Here is a 13,735-nt window from a genome sequence, read left to right as displayed (position 1 = left end):
TCAGCCCCACCTGGAATAGGGAGTCTGGCTCAGAGGCTCAAGTTTCTGTCAAGGCACTGAGGAATGGTTTATCCTGCACTACACCACGATGTGACACTGTCTCTTTTCCTCAGTATGCTCCTGTTTCTCCTCCTCCCAACAGAGTAATTTAACTCCTCTGCAGGTCAGCAGAATCCACTGACACTGTTTCTACACCCTGTACCCCTAAACTCCTCCTGGAGGTCGCAAAAGCTGTTGTCACACTCCTGATCATTCTAAAAGTTCTGAGAGAATGAGAAAATAATAAAATCTCTCTCTCATATACATAAAAGCCAGCAAACAAGACAACCAACCAACCAAAATTACCCAAACCGAAATAAAACAAACAAAACAAACAAAAGGAACCCAAACCAAGAAAAAAAAAAAAAACCAAACAAAAAAACCCCCCAAAAACAACAAAAGGGAAAAGTTGGGGAGTGTCTTTGGCTAACTATTATAACAATCTGACATTACACTTGTTCAATAACATGAATGCAATATAATGAAGCAAATCTCTGCAATATTGTGCTCTAGCTTATGTATTTGTTAAAATCTGGATGTTTCATATGAAAGCAAATCAACTCCCCCTAGTCCAGCTGACAGCCACAACAGTGGGACAGAAGTGTAGATGCATCCAGAGAGACAAACCAGGTCATAAATCTTGGCAAATTAAATTTTATAGCAAAGAACCAATTAATGTCCATGAGAAACTGAGGACCTGTGCATTTTCATCCACGAGGACTGCACAGTCACTGCAACCTCTTTGAGCCACACACCAGTCTGGTTCCAGGTTGTTCCAAGCACAGACCATCAGCCTCAGTGAAAAGTGCTTCAGTTTTGACTTAAGTTTTATTTTTGAAAGTTAAGTTTAGTGGTAAATTTTGACCCTGAGAAACAGCTGGCTCATGTGCACCCAGGACAATCTGCTCTGAATTAGTTACACTTCTCTGTTCTTGAAGAGGGAAAAGAGCAAGAGATTGTTCTTCACCCAGGAATCATACAGATTAGGTGTTTGACTAAATCTTCTTTTTTAAGCTAGGAAAGACACAAACTGAATTTAAAAGCATTGATTTAGAGGAGATTCAGAATCCAATCCCATCAAGGACTGATGGAGGATGAAATGTCATGAATTGCAGATGTTCACAGGTGCCACTCACTGACAGATGTAAACGGGACACAATTAAAATTAGGAAAATGAAAAGCACTAACAAAATTCTCCTAATTTTCAAGTTCAAGTTACAAATTCTCAAGCATATATGTTTTCTGAAGGCTTTGCAATATCTGTGTTGCGTGTATTGCATAAATCTCCAAGTGGTCTAGGACAGCTCTTCAGCTACTAAACATAAAACACCTACTGATTTCAGTAACTAAAATCTCTCTAAGTCACCAGCAGGAGAAAAATTTGCATGACCTAATCTTTATCTTATCTAAGACAGAGCACAAACAAACATTGAGCACTTGCATTTTGCAATTGCTTTTTAAAAATATATGTACACCTACAAAGGCAGGCTTGCTCAGAGCCAAGGCTAATTTATTTTTCTGTTGACTCTAAGAGCACTAAATTAAATGTGTAACAGCCAAGGACCATCCCTGAGGATGTTTAGTTAGGAATTATCAGGGCTTTTTTAGACAGGAACTGTGGAAATGGCATGGAATGAAAACCTGTCAAAGAGACAGCATTGTGACACACTCAGGCCACTGGAGTAAGTGGAAAATATACTTTAGTCCTGGTTGTAAAGTATCTCTGTAATAATTTTACTAAACTAGGCCCAGAAACTACAAAGTTAATTCGCGTTTTTTTTATTTCTGAACCTGAGATGACCCATTATTAAAAAGATACTATTAAATATAGATGGCAATTCAATATCTGTCTAATTTTATGCCATGGACATATAAAAAGACTTAATTACATACTTTATGAACTGTAATACAGTTAGCACATATACAACATCTATCTTTGTATGTACTTATATATAGCATGCATAGTTTCTCAAACATTAAATGCATTTCTTTGAAAATACTTTTATATAACATTCAAAAAATAAGACACTTCAACAGCAACTTTTGTGAGATCTTCTGCACTAACTATAGGCAGCATGAACCCTGACTGCCTCTCTGTAGACTCCACACTGGCCTTTAATTAGGACCTGCAAGACCACAAACTGTAGGTTCCCTCCATTTGGCAGCCCCCTTCAGATCCAGAGCAGCCAAAACTTATTTTAAATGGAATTTTCTCCCTCTCTGCTCTTCTACATTGGGCTCCCCAGTCACTTTTTAAGCCTTGCAGTGCACTTCCAGGCTTGGCAGACCCATCTCACCTTCCATGTGCTCCACGTAGCAATAAACATCGTAAGTCTCGTTAGGGAAGCGGCGCCCGTAGGTCCTGACTCCTTTCTTTCCCATCTTATCTCCAAAGCAGCCCACTCTGGGATGTCTAATTGGATACCTGGAAATGCAGAAAATTTATCATTATGATGCCTTAGGATTTTAGCTGTTATATTTTTCAAATCCTGTGCTGCTTTAGGGTGTAACTCTGAACTCCATACAGACTGTTAGTTACTGTCTTCACATTTGGGTCAGACAAAATCCCTCTGGGTCTGAAGCTCAAGGGCACCCTACAGCCTCAGGCCCTGAAAGTACAAACAGAAGTGAACTGAGGGGAGCAAACTGGGGTAAATTACTTCATTACCTGAGGCTGGAATTGGAGAATTAACCCCTGAAATGTAAATGCACAAAACCTTTAATCGTGTGCAAAACTCGTGACCATTGTCCATCTTGGGTGTAGCCCATGGGAGGCTTCTCACTGCCCAAAATGTACCTTTTGCAGGTAAACAATTAATAAATACCCACTTTATTCTCTTAATATTGTCGAGCCTCTGCTCCAGGCAGCCACTCCAAGGCACAAATTATGGCAAAACAGCAGTTTAGGTCTGCACAGGCCAGGCACACAAATTTTAGGATAAAAACACGAAGGTTCATTTGGAAAGCCTCACCTGACAGTCTGGTCAGACACCCATCCAGCATCACACTGCTCAAACCCATCCTCATAGGCTGCCTTCAGCTGCTCTGGGCTGGCCATGACGGCGCCGTTGTCCCGGCAGGTCTGGTGAGCCTGTGTGAAGTTCAGGGTGTACCTGCTCGTGGCAGCCCGGTAGTGAAACACAACACCTGGAAGGCAAAAAAAACCCATCAGCGGCACATCTGGGGTTGTTTCTGCAACCAGCACCACTCTGTCACCCAAAAACCCCCATCAGTGGCACATCTGGGGTTGTTTCTGCAACCAGCACCACTCTGTCACCCAAAAACCCCCATCAGTGGCACATCTAGGGTTGTTTCTGCAACCTTGTTTCTGCAACCATCACCACTCTGTCACCCAAAAACCCCCATCAGTGGCACATCTGGGGTTGTTTCTGCAACCATCTCCACTCTGTCACCCAAAACCCCCCATCAGTGGCACATCTGGGGTTGTTTCTGCAACCATCACCACTCTGTCACCCAAAAACCCCCATCACTGGCACATCTGGGGTTGTTTCTGCAACCATCACCACTCTGTCACCCAAAAACCCCCATCACTGGCACATCTGGGGTTGTTTCTGCAATCATCACCACTCTGTCCCCCAAAAACCCCCATCAGTGGCACATCTGGGGTTGTTTCTGCAACCATCACCACTCTGTCACCCAAAAACCCCCATCACTGGCACATCTGGGGTTGTTTCTGCAACCATCACCACCTGTACACCCAAAACCCCCATCAGTGGCACATCTGGGGTTGTTTCTGCAACCATCTCCACTCTGTCACCCAAAACCCCCCATCAGTGGCACATCTGGGGTTGTTTCTGCAACCATCACCACTCTGTCACCCAAAAACCCCCATCACTGGCACATCTGGGGTTGTTTCTGCAACCATCTCCACTCTGTCACCCAAAAACCCCCATCAGTGGCACATCTGGGGTTGTTTCTGCAACCAGCACCACACTGTAACCTCACCTATTTGTTGTCACAATGCTGAAAACAGGTGGGTAGAATGAAAAACAGCACAAAAATGTGAGATATCACGGTATAAATGATGTTCCCCCTCTAGTGGCTGCTACCAGTAATGACAAAATACTCCCCAAAAATGTGCTTTTTTGAAGCAGATTTGCTCATCAGTGATAGGCCTGATGTCCATTTCTACACATCAGAGATCACTACAATACATCATTTATCACTATATGGATTTTGGTCATTTTTCTATAGCCGTATTTTCCTGCACACTCGACAAATGGTACAAACAAAACAAAGCATGATTTTATTTGGGGCTTTTCTGGTTCTGAAAAGGACCTTGACAGTTTCAGCAGCTTCTGGAGCACGCCAGACCTTTGGAGAGGGAGACCTGGTGTGAAGATGGTTTTGTTTAAAGCAGGATCTGTCTAGAAGCCACATTCTGTTTTCTACACACACACAATTCCCACTGAATCTGACAACTGCTAGAACAAACCATAAAGGGCACTGAAGTGGCAGAAAACAGCCATCCCACTTTACAAAATCATTTCCCCCTATTACCACTGTCTTTTACAGTTTAGCATCAAAGGCATGTTCCTAGCAATACCTAATTGCACTCTAAAATCCTCCAAAGTGTTTCAACACCATAAAACAACCAGTGAATGGGAAGAAAACAAAACAAAACAAGCCCCTAAACCATTGAATGTTCCTTTTCTCTGATGGTTTTACTGGAGTACTTCATAATGAGGAAACATCATACTGTAATATAGTTTGGGAAAATAGTAATTGTAGCAGTAACTAATTCTACAACAAGTCTTTGCTGTTAGAGGGTTGTTGAAAGATAAAGTCTGCTAGTTCACAAGCAAATAGAAATACAGGTCACTTGGCAAATTGTGGATGCAAGAATTTCCAACTTATTTAGAAATCTTTTTCTCATGCAGACAAATTCAGTAAAGCCTTGCCAGCCATCAAAAATCTGCATATGGCCAAGAAGCAGAGTACACATTTTTCTTCTTGTCATGATTCACTAAGAAATTATTACAGAAGATATTATCTGAAAACTACTCAGCCATCAGATATCATTTATTTTTTATCAAGGCCACTCGCAGAGAAACAGGAAATAAAAGAGGAAAGGCTGGGAATCCCCATATTTCATCATTTAATAGGGAGTCACACACCAGCTGCAGCCACTAACTGGAAGCTTGCAGACCACCAGCATCCCTATAAAACGCCTTTCAGAACTGACAAAACCCATCACAAACAGCTTCCTCCAAGCAACAGTGAAATTTCAGCTTCAAATGGATCCAAGTGCTGTTTGGCAACAGTGACCAGTGAAGAATACACCCCCGGAAAATTATGGCTGCGTTTGTATCATTACATTAAACTTTCCAGGTGCCTGAAATTCAGTCATTAAGGGTGTTAAATTGTTAGCTTATTTCACTGCATTATTTGGCTGAGGCCCCACAACACTGTTCCAAACAATTTCTGGGAAGATTTCAAGAACAAGCAGAGAACAGGGACAGCTTCCAAAGGGCATCTTCATCCTGTGCTGGGAGCCAAAGGAGTGCTTCAGTGGGGATGGGGGACACCCTGCTCCCCACAGCCTCACACCCCAGAACACTGAGTGAGCCAACAGCAGCATTTAAACCTTAAAATCACAAAAAATATTATCTAGTGACTTATATTTCTTTTAACATGCGGTATGCGTAAAAATATTTAATATATTTGGAATTTAGTAGCAGTGGTTGAAACTGTGAGCAGAACACCCGCTGGTATAAATGAGGATTGCTATATTAGTAGCACAGCAGTAAATAAAAAGAGGATTTCAGGTGGCTGGCTTGTTGTTCTGGATCTAGAATTTAAAAATGCACAACTTTTACAGAAGCAGATAAAATATTTACCCTGTTTCACAACTGTGAACCCATAATAATAGTCACAAGCTGTGCATCTGGCTACTCTATTTGTGGGTTTTTTTGAACATATACAAACTTTTTAAAACTTTCTATTTTATAACAGTGGCAGTTCTGTAATACAGCATATTTGATGCTGTGTCAGAAATGTCCAATTACATGAAGCAATTTGTTAATTCAGTTTTGCTGTTTTAATCCTAATTAAAATGTATTTCGTGTGAATTTGGATTAATTGTCTCTTTTTTATATTTTTTTTCCAAGACTGCTTAAGTAATAGTCTATGACTTCAAACTGGAGTTTGAAGAGTTTCTGCTTCTCAGTACAGCCACCAAAGGGTTTGTTACCTTAGAGGGGATGGCAACTTTTCTTCTAAAGCTGTATTTTTTTTTAAGCTTCCTGCTGCTTAAACATATGAGCATATTTTCCACAACCAGCTATTTCACCTCTCATTCCTTCCTTTTTTTTTTCCGCCTTGGAAGCACCACTGCCCTTCCTACCCTGGCACAGCCATGTGACACCTGAACAAGGCAGGACTAAAGAGTTAAAACCCCAGCCAATTTAAAGTGGATTTCGCCGAGGCAAAGAAGAGCCTTTGGTCATTTGTAAATCCTGGAAAGGAACTCGGGGAATGCTTTGTTCTCCTTGCCCTGATCCACAAGGTAAACTTCACCTATTCTCAGAGCTGGAGGCTCCTCGGTTTCCAGCGAGGAGCTAATGGACATGAAAGAGCCTGGGAGATGAATGGGAAGGAGGACTCACTATGCATAAGCCTGTGCAACAGCTGCAATAATTAGAAGACCCCTGGGGCTAAGAAGATTAAAGTGCAGGACTTTCATTGTTTCAGTTAGACAGAGAGAGGGGGAAAACCCATTGTCCCGGTCTTTGCACTTTAAAACATTTGTAAAGGATTTTTTCCCCACGCTTTGTCTATTTCCTCCCCGAAAGAAAAGGCAAGAAAGGAGTTGTCCTTGGAACAAATAAAGCAACTGGAAAACAGACTACAGCGGTATAACGTTGTCACTGAACATCTGGCAAACAAAGTCAGTGTAATTACAGGAAGGAGTAGCAGCAAGAAAGAGCACTCATAGGAAAGCAATTTGTAGCATCCAAAATTCACTTCTGTCAGAGCAAGGGTGAACGTCTTTTCGTCGTTTATCTCATGCCTTAGACCAGAAAATAAAAATGTGAAGCATTTCATTTTTACCGAACGAGGGTTTCCGTGGGTAAGAGCCTGGTTCCGTGGTTACACCCCTTTGGGTTGCTGCTTTGTTGTGTACCATGCATCAAAACCCTGTGAAACTGCAGGGGAAGCTAGTTTATTAGCTCCTGGTACGGCTAATAAATTATAGTTCGCTTTCACTAGTGAGCTCACGCTGCTGCCTCATGCAGTGTTGGATGTGGCAGCATAAACCCTGAACGTCAGAGGTTGCCTCACACAGCAAATACCTAAAGGGAAAAGACTGTGATGGCAGCGCTTATTATCCTGTTAGTTTTTGCCTTCAGACCTTGGACACGGCGGTGCAGACCCCTGAAATAACCCCCGGCCCAGTGCCAGAGCTACCACACAGTTCAGATCCTCCCTGGGCTTGATGCAGAAGGCAATTTACATTACAAATACACCTCAAAAACATGGGTTACAGGGCTGAGCACTGTATGAAAGGAAGGAATAGGGCAGCATTTTCAGACCCCTGCATGAATAATTAGTTTGTCTCTCTCTCTCTCTCTCTCTCTCTCTCTCTCTCTCTCTCTAGGCTTTGCACCCATCTTCTGACGCCTGTCTTGGGCTTTGGCAAACAGAGTAGAAGAGGCTCGCCTTGCCAAATGCCTCAGGGAACTCACGGTGGGAAGGGAAAGTGCCTTCTCCCGCCCTGCCAGGGCTCTCCAGGGACAGGCACCAGCTCACAGGTGCTGCCCTGTGCAGGATGTTTGTGCCCATCCTCACTGCACACAGGCGGAGGGGCACAGGGACTCCTCTGAACAGCTCCAGATAATGAGAGGAGGGATCAATGCTGAGCTTCGCCTGTGGTTTTATCCTCTATTTCTCTCCCACCACAGCTCCTGCATCCAGAACCACCCCAGCCTGTCCACCCAGAGGCTGCCATGCTTTAAAAATTTCAAGAGAAACACGGCAGCTTGGCCAGAGCATTTCCTTCCCTCTTCCTGACACGCCTTGCATGTAGACCCTGGGTCTTTACCACCCAGAAATAAATTTCCCTCTGCCATCCTTTGATGGTCCATACCAACTGTCTCTTCCCTTGCCAGGAAGATTCCTAGGGATCCATTAGGCAGGAGAGTAAAAAAAGAGCTGAGAAATGCAGGAGCCCATGATAATTAACACGGAAGTTCAACATCAAGAGGTGGTAAGGTTTCAAGACAGGTAAGTCTGAAAGATTAGGTAAAAGCACCTCTTCAAATGCCTACTTAAGAGATAAAGAAGGGGATTTCTGCTGCAGAGAGAATAGATCAATTAGGTTGTCAGCACACAATCTCTGAGTGGCAGCGGTCCCACATCGGAACAACTTTCATTTATTATCATTATAATGCTTGCAGGAAAGACAAGTTTGCATAAAAATGAAAATGTGAATTACGATCTACTGCTGCTTCCCTAATTCTTGTTTCTTTCCATTAAAAAGATCAGTATCTAAAGCCTGGGATTGTCTTTACAGGCTTTAAAAAGAAAATACACTAAAAAAAAAAAAAAGGGGGGGGGGATTGAAGGCAAAGAAGTCTTTCAGATTCGCAGCAGAATCAAACAAAAACTGAGAAAATGAGGCCCATGAAAAGAGTGAATTCCCAAAATATCAGTTAGAAAAGAATAAAGTGCTCTCCCTTTTGGCAGAAAAATATTCACCGAGGAGCTATAACAAAAGAGTAAGTAAACTAGAGGGATCCCGTTTGCCACTTTGATCCCTTTAAATCCAATTATCTCCAAGGAGGAGAACAAAAAAACAGCTCAAATGAGTGGTTTGTTCAGACTTCTTAATACTGAATACATTGGGTCATAGATGTTCCTCTTAATTGCCCAATATCATGGCACAAAACAAATATTTCACTAAATATTCAGAAATGTTCCAGAATGAAAAGTACTGTGCCATTTCACTTCTAGGTCAGATTTTCACAAGGTAGCTCAAAGTATTTTATAAAAGTGGACTTCATTACAACTAGAGAGAAGGAATAAATGTGGACACAGATAGGTACAGCAATACTTTTTATAAAATCCTTTCTGGAATTCAATTCACCCAAGGTAACTTTGCCTACAGGTTACAAGTTGAGTCTTAAAGAATAATCTACAAATCTGCCTAATTGCTAACCAGGGATATTAAATGCAGAGGGCTTACTTCACCCAGGAATATCCAAAAGCTGAGAGGCCAAGGACTCCCAGTGTGAGGCAGTTTGAATTCTGGGCTCAGTAACAGCAAGAAAGGTTAGAGGAAAATCACAAAGCACGGCAGAGAGATGAAATTACAGCATCTTACAAAGAGTTGCTCCTGAGACAAAGGGAAAATTTTGGAGGAACATGCAGAGGAGGCAGAGAAGGAAACACATGGAAGTGAAAATGAGTATGAATTACTTGTTCTACATATCCAGGATTGGACTTGGATGATCCTAGTGGGTCCCTTCCAACTCAAAATATTCTAAGATTCTTCATTCCTCTCCTTGTGAGAAGCTGAAGCATCTAACATTGCCACGCTGTCAGATCCATTTTGAACACAAAATATTCCTGTCTGGGAGGTCAGTGTAATTATAGTAGCAACCAGGGTGTCAGAAAAGCATTCTCCATGAATAATGACAGGAAAGGGGGTATCCAGTGTGAGGAAAGTGCCCCTCCAGTGATCCTGCAGAGCTGCCTGCCTCAAGGACAGCCCTGCAGGCCTGAATAATGAGTAAGGCAGGCACCTGGCTGCCCCAAACTTCCTGTATGGGCTAAAATTAAGTGTTTCCCTCCTCCTTCTTACACTCTCACCAAGTGCAAAACATAAAACAGTAACCCTGATCTCAGGGGTGAAGTGTGGAGAGCACCTGGCCCCTATGGATGGGTGTTCTCTGTTGGGTTTGGGCACAAGGCTCAGCACGTAACGGGGAGGTTTGCAATGCCAAATGAAAACTGGATCAAGTAACCCAACGTGTCATCCTTCTCCTACACTTTGCTGTGACTTTCCCAGATCCCCAGGGCTGTGCACACAGAGCCACCCCAGCCAGAACACAACTGCTCACACCCCTAGAATTAAACAGGCCAATTCAGGTCTTTTGCTCTAAGATGAGACATTTAAACAGACACTCAGATCAAAATATTTGATGCACGCACAGCCAAGCACTGCTCAGCAGGCAAAAGATGCCATGTGAACTCACAGTGTCTTGATGGAGTCTCTGAGAGAGAATCATGAAATGGTTTGGGATGGAAGGGACCTTAAAGATTTCCAAATCCAGATCTACTTCCAAATATAAGCAGCTATTGATACCCCAGTAGCTGGCATTGTAAATTCCTACAACCAAGGCAAAGAAAGGGCAGAAAATTACATCAATTTCCAAGATCTGTCATTGTTTAGAAAACTTTCTCCTGTCAAAAATGATCTAGCAGAAATATGCCCTGCAGAGACAAAGGTAATGTGTGTGATGAAACGTGTCTTCCTTGTGAAGGATAACTAAGATAACCAGCTGTGGTTAAGTGGTGGCTTAACCAGGAGTCCACCCATGGATAAGGAAAATCCACAGACATTCAAAAAACAAAGGGGAAAAACCAAAGCCATATCTGTTCAGGAGAGAATAACACAAGTCTCTGTGTGGGTAATTCCATGGGTGACAGGTCTCTGACAGCAACAGGGCAAGTGTTTAAGGTTGCTCTTTGATATCAGCTTCTTTCATTGGAATAGGACTCTGGGACAGCCGGATCTTTTGTCTGAACAGTTTGTTGCTAATAACATATGAGTCTGACTTCAATAGTTCATTTGGCATCTAAAACAACAAATTAACTGGATATTTGCACACAAGTAATCAAATTTGTCTGTTGAAAAAAAAAAAACAGGTTCACAGTTACAGCTTTTGTACAGTCTTGGGCTTGAGACCCAGCCAAAAGAAATAATTGAGCATTAGAAGTTCAATGACTAATATTCACTATTCAGCTTAACCTGGGAAAATCTGTATGCTACTGAGAAAATTATCCTTCCTGAGAAATCCCACTTTTCATTCACAATACATTCCATCACTGGTAAAATACATTCCTTTGATGCACAGTGTGTTCAATAGCAGTTTTGTATTCCCAGCATACCTAAGGAGAGAAATGGCAATTGCAGTAATTTTATTCAAGTTATCTTTTCCAGCCATCTATTAAGCTATAAAGGTTAATTTGAAAGACAAGCTGGCCAGCTGTCTAATCTTATCTTCCTGGCTTCATTGATGCTGCATTATGCTTTTTGTTTGAAACATAAAAATTGGGGAGTGTCTATAAAACAAATAGAGACCCTGAAAATACCACGAAAAAACGCCCCGAATTGGTTTAAGAATACCAAAAGAATCCTAAAAAAAAAACAAAAAAAAAAAAAAAAAAAAAAAAAACAAAAAACCCACAAATTCATCATCATGGCAAAAGTGAAATTACACCTGCTTCAGTAGAACTCTTCCAAAAAGTTTTGGCCTACTTAATTTAAGCATAAAATGAGCAGAATAAAAGAAAACTGGTGATAATTTTACCAGAGCTTCAGCAGCCCCAGCTCCACCCAGGAGAGCTGACCAAAGCACAGTGCTGAACCAGGCTATCCCTCAGCTCTGGAATTAGCTCAGTTAACATGGAAATACCTCCCTGCACCCCAGTCAGGACAGGATGAGCAGAGGGGGAGAACAGTCTCATTAAATGGTGTCACTTTGGGGTGCAGGTTCAAAAAGAAACGGCAGAGATGATTTGTGTTCGGGACTAAAGTTCTTTTTTGGTTTATTTATAAAAGCTGAAATCATAAGAAACCATAAAGAATAGAGCAGAAGATCTGAGCAGCAACATTCCCATGAAGTTCTTATGAGTCTAATAAATGCCATTTGTTTACATAATGGAGAAAACTGAGAATGGATGGCACAAATGATGGTCTAGCGAACCAATTTTCCACTTGGATCAAGACTTAGCTTTTTTCCTCTCCTGAAATTCTGACATTAAAGCAGTCATGGAAAAGAACAGTTGCAGAAAGAAAATGGAGTCTGTGAAGTTTTCATTGAGGTAAAATCATAAATCTGATCAGTTCAACACCTTGCAGTGTTTTTGCAGGAGCAGCAACTACAAAAGCTACAGTATCACCATAAATCATCTGATATTTTATTGTCATAAACATCTGCAGCTCCTGGATATAGATATGTAGTCAAGGGAACACTTGAAAAGGGTAAGGAATGCCAGGTATACTCGTTATGAAAAGTAATGTTCAAACCAGGATTTCTTTTGCTTTTGTCATTAGGACCTTACAGTTTATGAAGTTATGCAGACATTAATGGCTACACTGATTTACTGTATTTCCAAATTAAGGCCACACCTTCAAATCCTTTTGTTGAATCAATGCCAACAGACTGTTCACATTAGGTTAGGCAGATTGGAAGAACAATACAGTATTAAGCTCACCAAAAAAACCCTAGCCAAAGCCATGATTTCCAGCAGCAGATATTAATGTTTGTTTTGGGATTCATTTGCCTGAGTAAGTACTGAACTTCCAAAAAACACCGAGCTGCAAAGGGGTGTGCAAGGCAGGGCCCAAAGCAGGGCTCCTACGAGGAGATCCATCCACACAGCTCAGTGTTGTTCTAAGCACAGGCAGAAACCTGAGTCCAGAACGTGCCTGTGCATGGCACAGAGCCTGGGTTAGTGCCCTGTTAAGCCAGGCTCAGTGCCAGCCTGACGGGCTCTGGAGCAGTCTCTGTGCCATGCTCCACGAGCGGGTTCCGAGGGGAGAAACACCCACACATCACATGCTGCTTTGGCCACTCACTCTTTGGTTTTGCTTGCACCCATGGAGCACTCCAGGCTGGGACAGAGGGGCTGGGAAGCTGGGACAGACCCTGGGGTGCTGTGGCAGCATCTGGACACAGCCCAAGGGTGCCCAGGTGGCCGAGAGGCCGATGGCCCCTGGGCTGTGCCCGCCACAGGGCAGTGACTGTTCCTGTGCTGGGCACTGATGATGGAGCACCTCAGATCCCAGGGGCAGCTCTGGGCCACTCACAGCAACTAATGGAGGGGCTGCAGCGTAGCCAGGGATGGGAACAGAGCTGGGAAGGGAATGGAGCCCCAGCAGGGGCTGAGGGAGCTGGGAAGGGGCTCAGCCTGGAGCAAAGGAGGCTCAGGGGGCCCTTGTGGCTCTGCACAGCTCCTGACAGGAGGGGACAGCCGGGGGCGTCGGGCTGTGCTCCAGGGAACAGGGACAGGAGCAGAGGGAACGGCCTGAGACGTTCAGAGGATGCAAGGATGGTCAGATATTGAAATACACTTTTCACAGAAGTGGGGGCGTCATCATCCCTAAGAGAATTCCAAAAATGCTTGAATGTAGCATTTGGGGAGCTGGGTTAGCACTGAACATGGCAGTGCTGGGTTAAAGCTTGGACTTGATAATCTTAGGTGTCTTCTCCAACATCAACCATTCTGAAACTCCTGTCTCTTCTGTCTCTCAACACATAGACTCCTCCCTCTCAAAATTTTGGAGACTATTTCCTAATAGAGATGGCAAGCAAACTATTATCACTGCCTGCCCCACATTTAGCAAACACCTCCCTACTTCTTTTCTTGCAACTTCTCACAGATGAGTTTTCCTTCGGCATCCAAAATTTATTACTGGGCATAAAGAAGCACTTCTGCATGCTTG

General features: G+C 42.9%; 1 protein-coding gene across 4 annotated transcripts in view; it reads right to left on the bottom strand.

Annotated features, from left to right (window-relative positions):
* VCAN (versican) overlaps nt 1-13,735 on the bottom strand; it is a 101,056-nt gene that overhangs the window by 73,244 nt on the left and 14,077 nt on the right. For all 4 annotated transcript variants that reach the window (XM_050986984.1, XM_050986985.1, XM_050986986.1 and 1 more), the window contains exons 4-5: nt 3,012-3,186; nt 2,337-2,464 (exon numbers count right to left, since the gene is read on the bottom strand). In XM_050986984.1, the coding sequence (XP_050842941.1) occupies nt 2,337-2,464; nt 3,012-3,186 (303 nt within the window). The remainder of the gene's footprint in view (nt 1-2,336; nt 2,465-3,011; nt 3,187-13,735) is intronic.

The sequence above is a fragment of the Serinus canaria genome, chromosome Z (genome assembly GCF_022539315.1).
Source record: "Serinus canaria isolate serCan28SL12 chromosome Z, serCan2020, whole genome shotgun sequence".
NCBI lineage: Eukaryota > Metazoa > Chordata > Aves > Passeriformes > Fringillidae > Serinus > Serinus canaria.
This window is presented reverse-complemented; position numbering and strand designations above follow the sequence as displayed.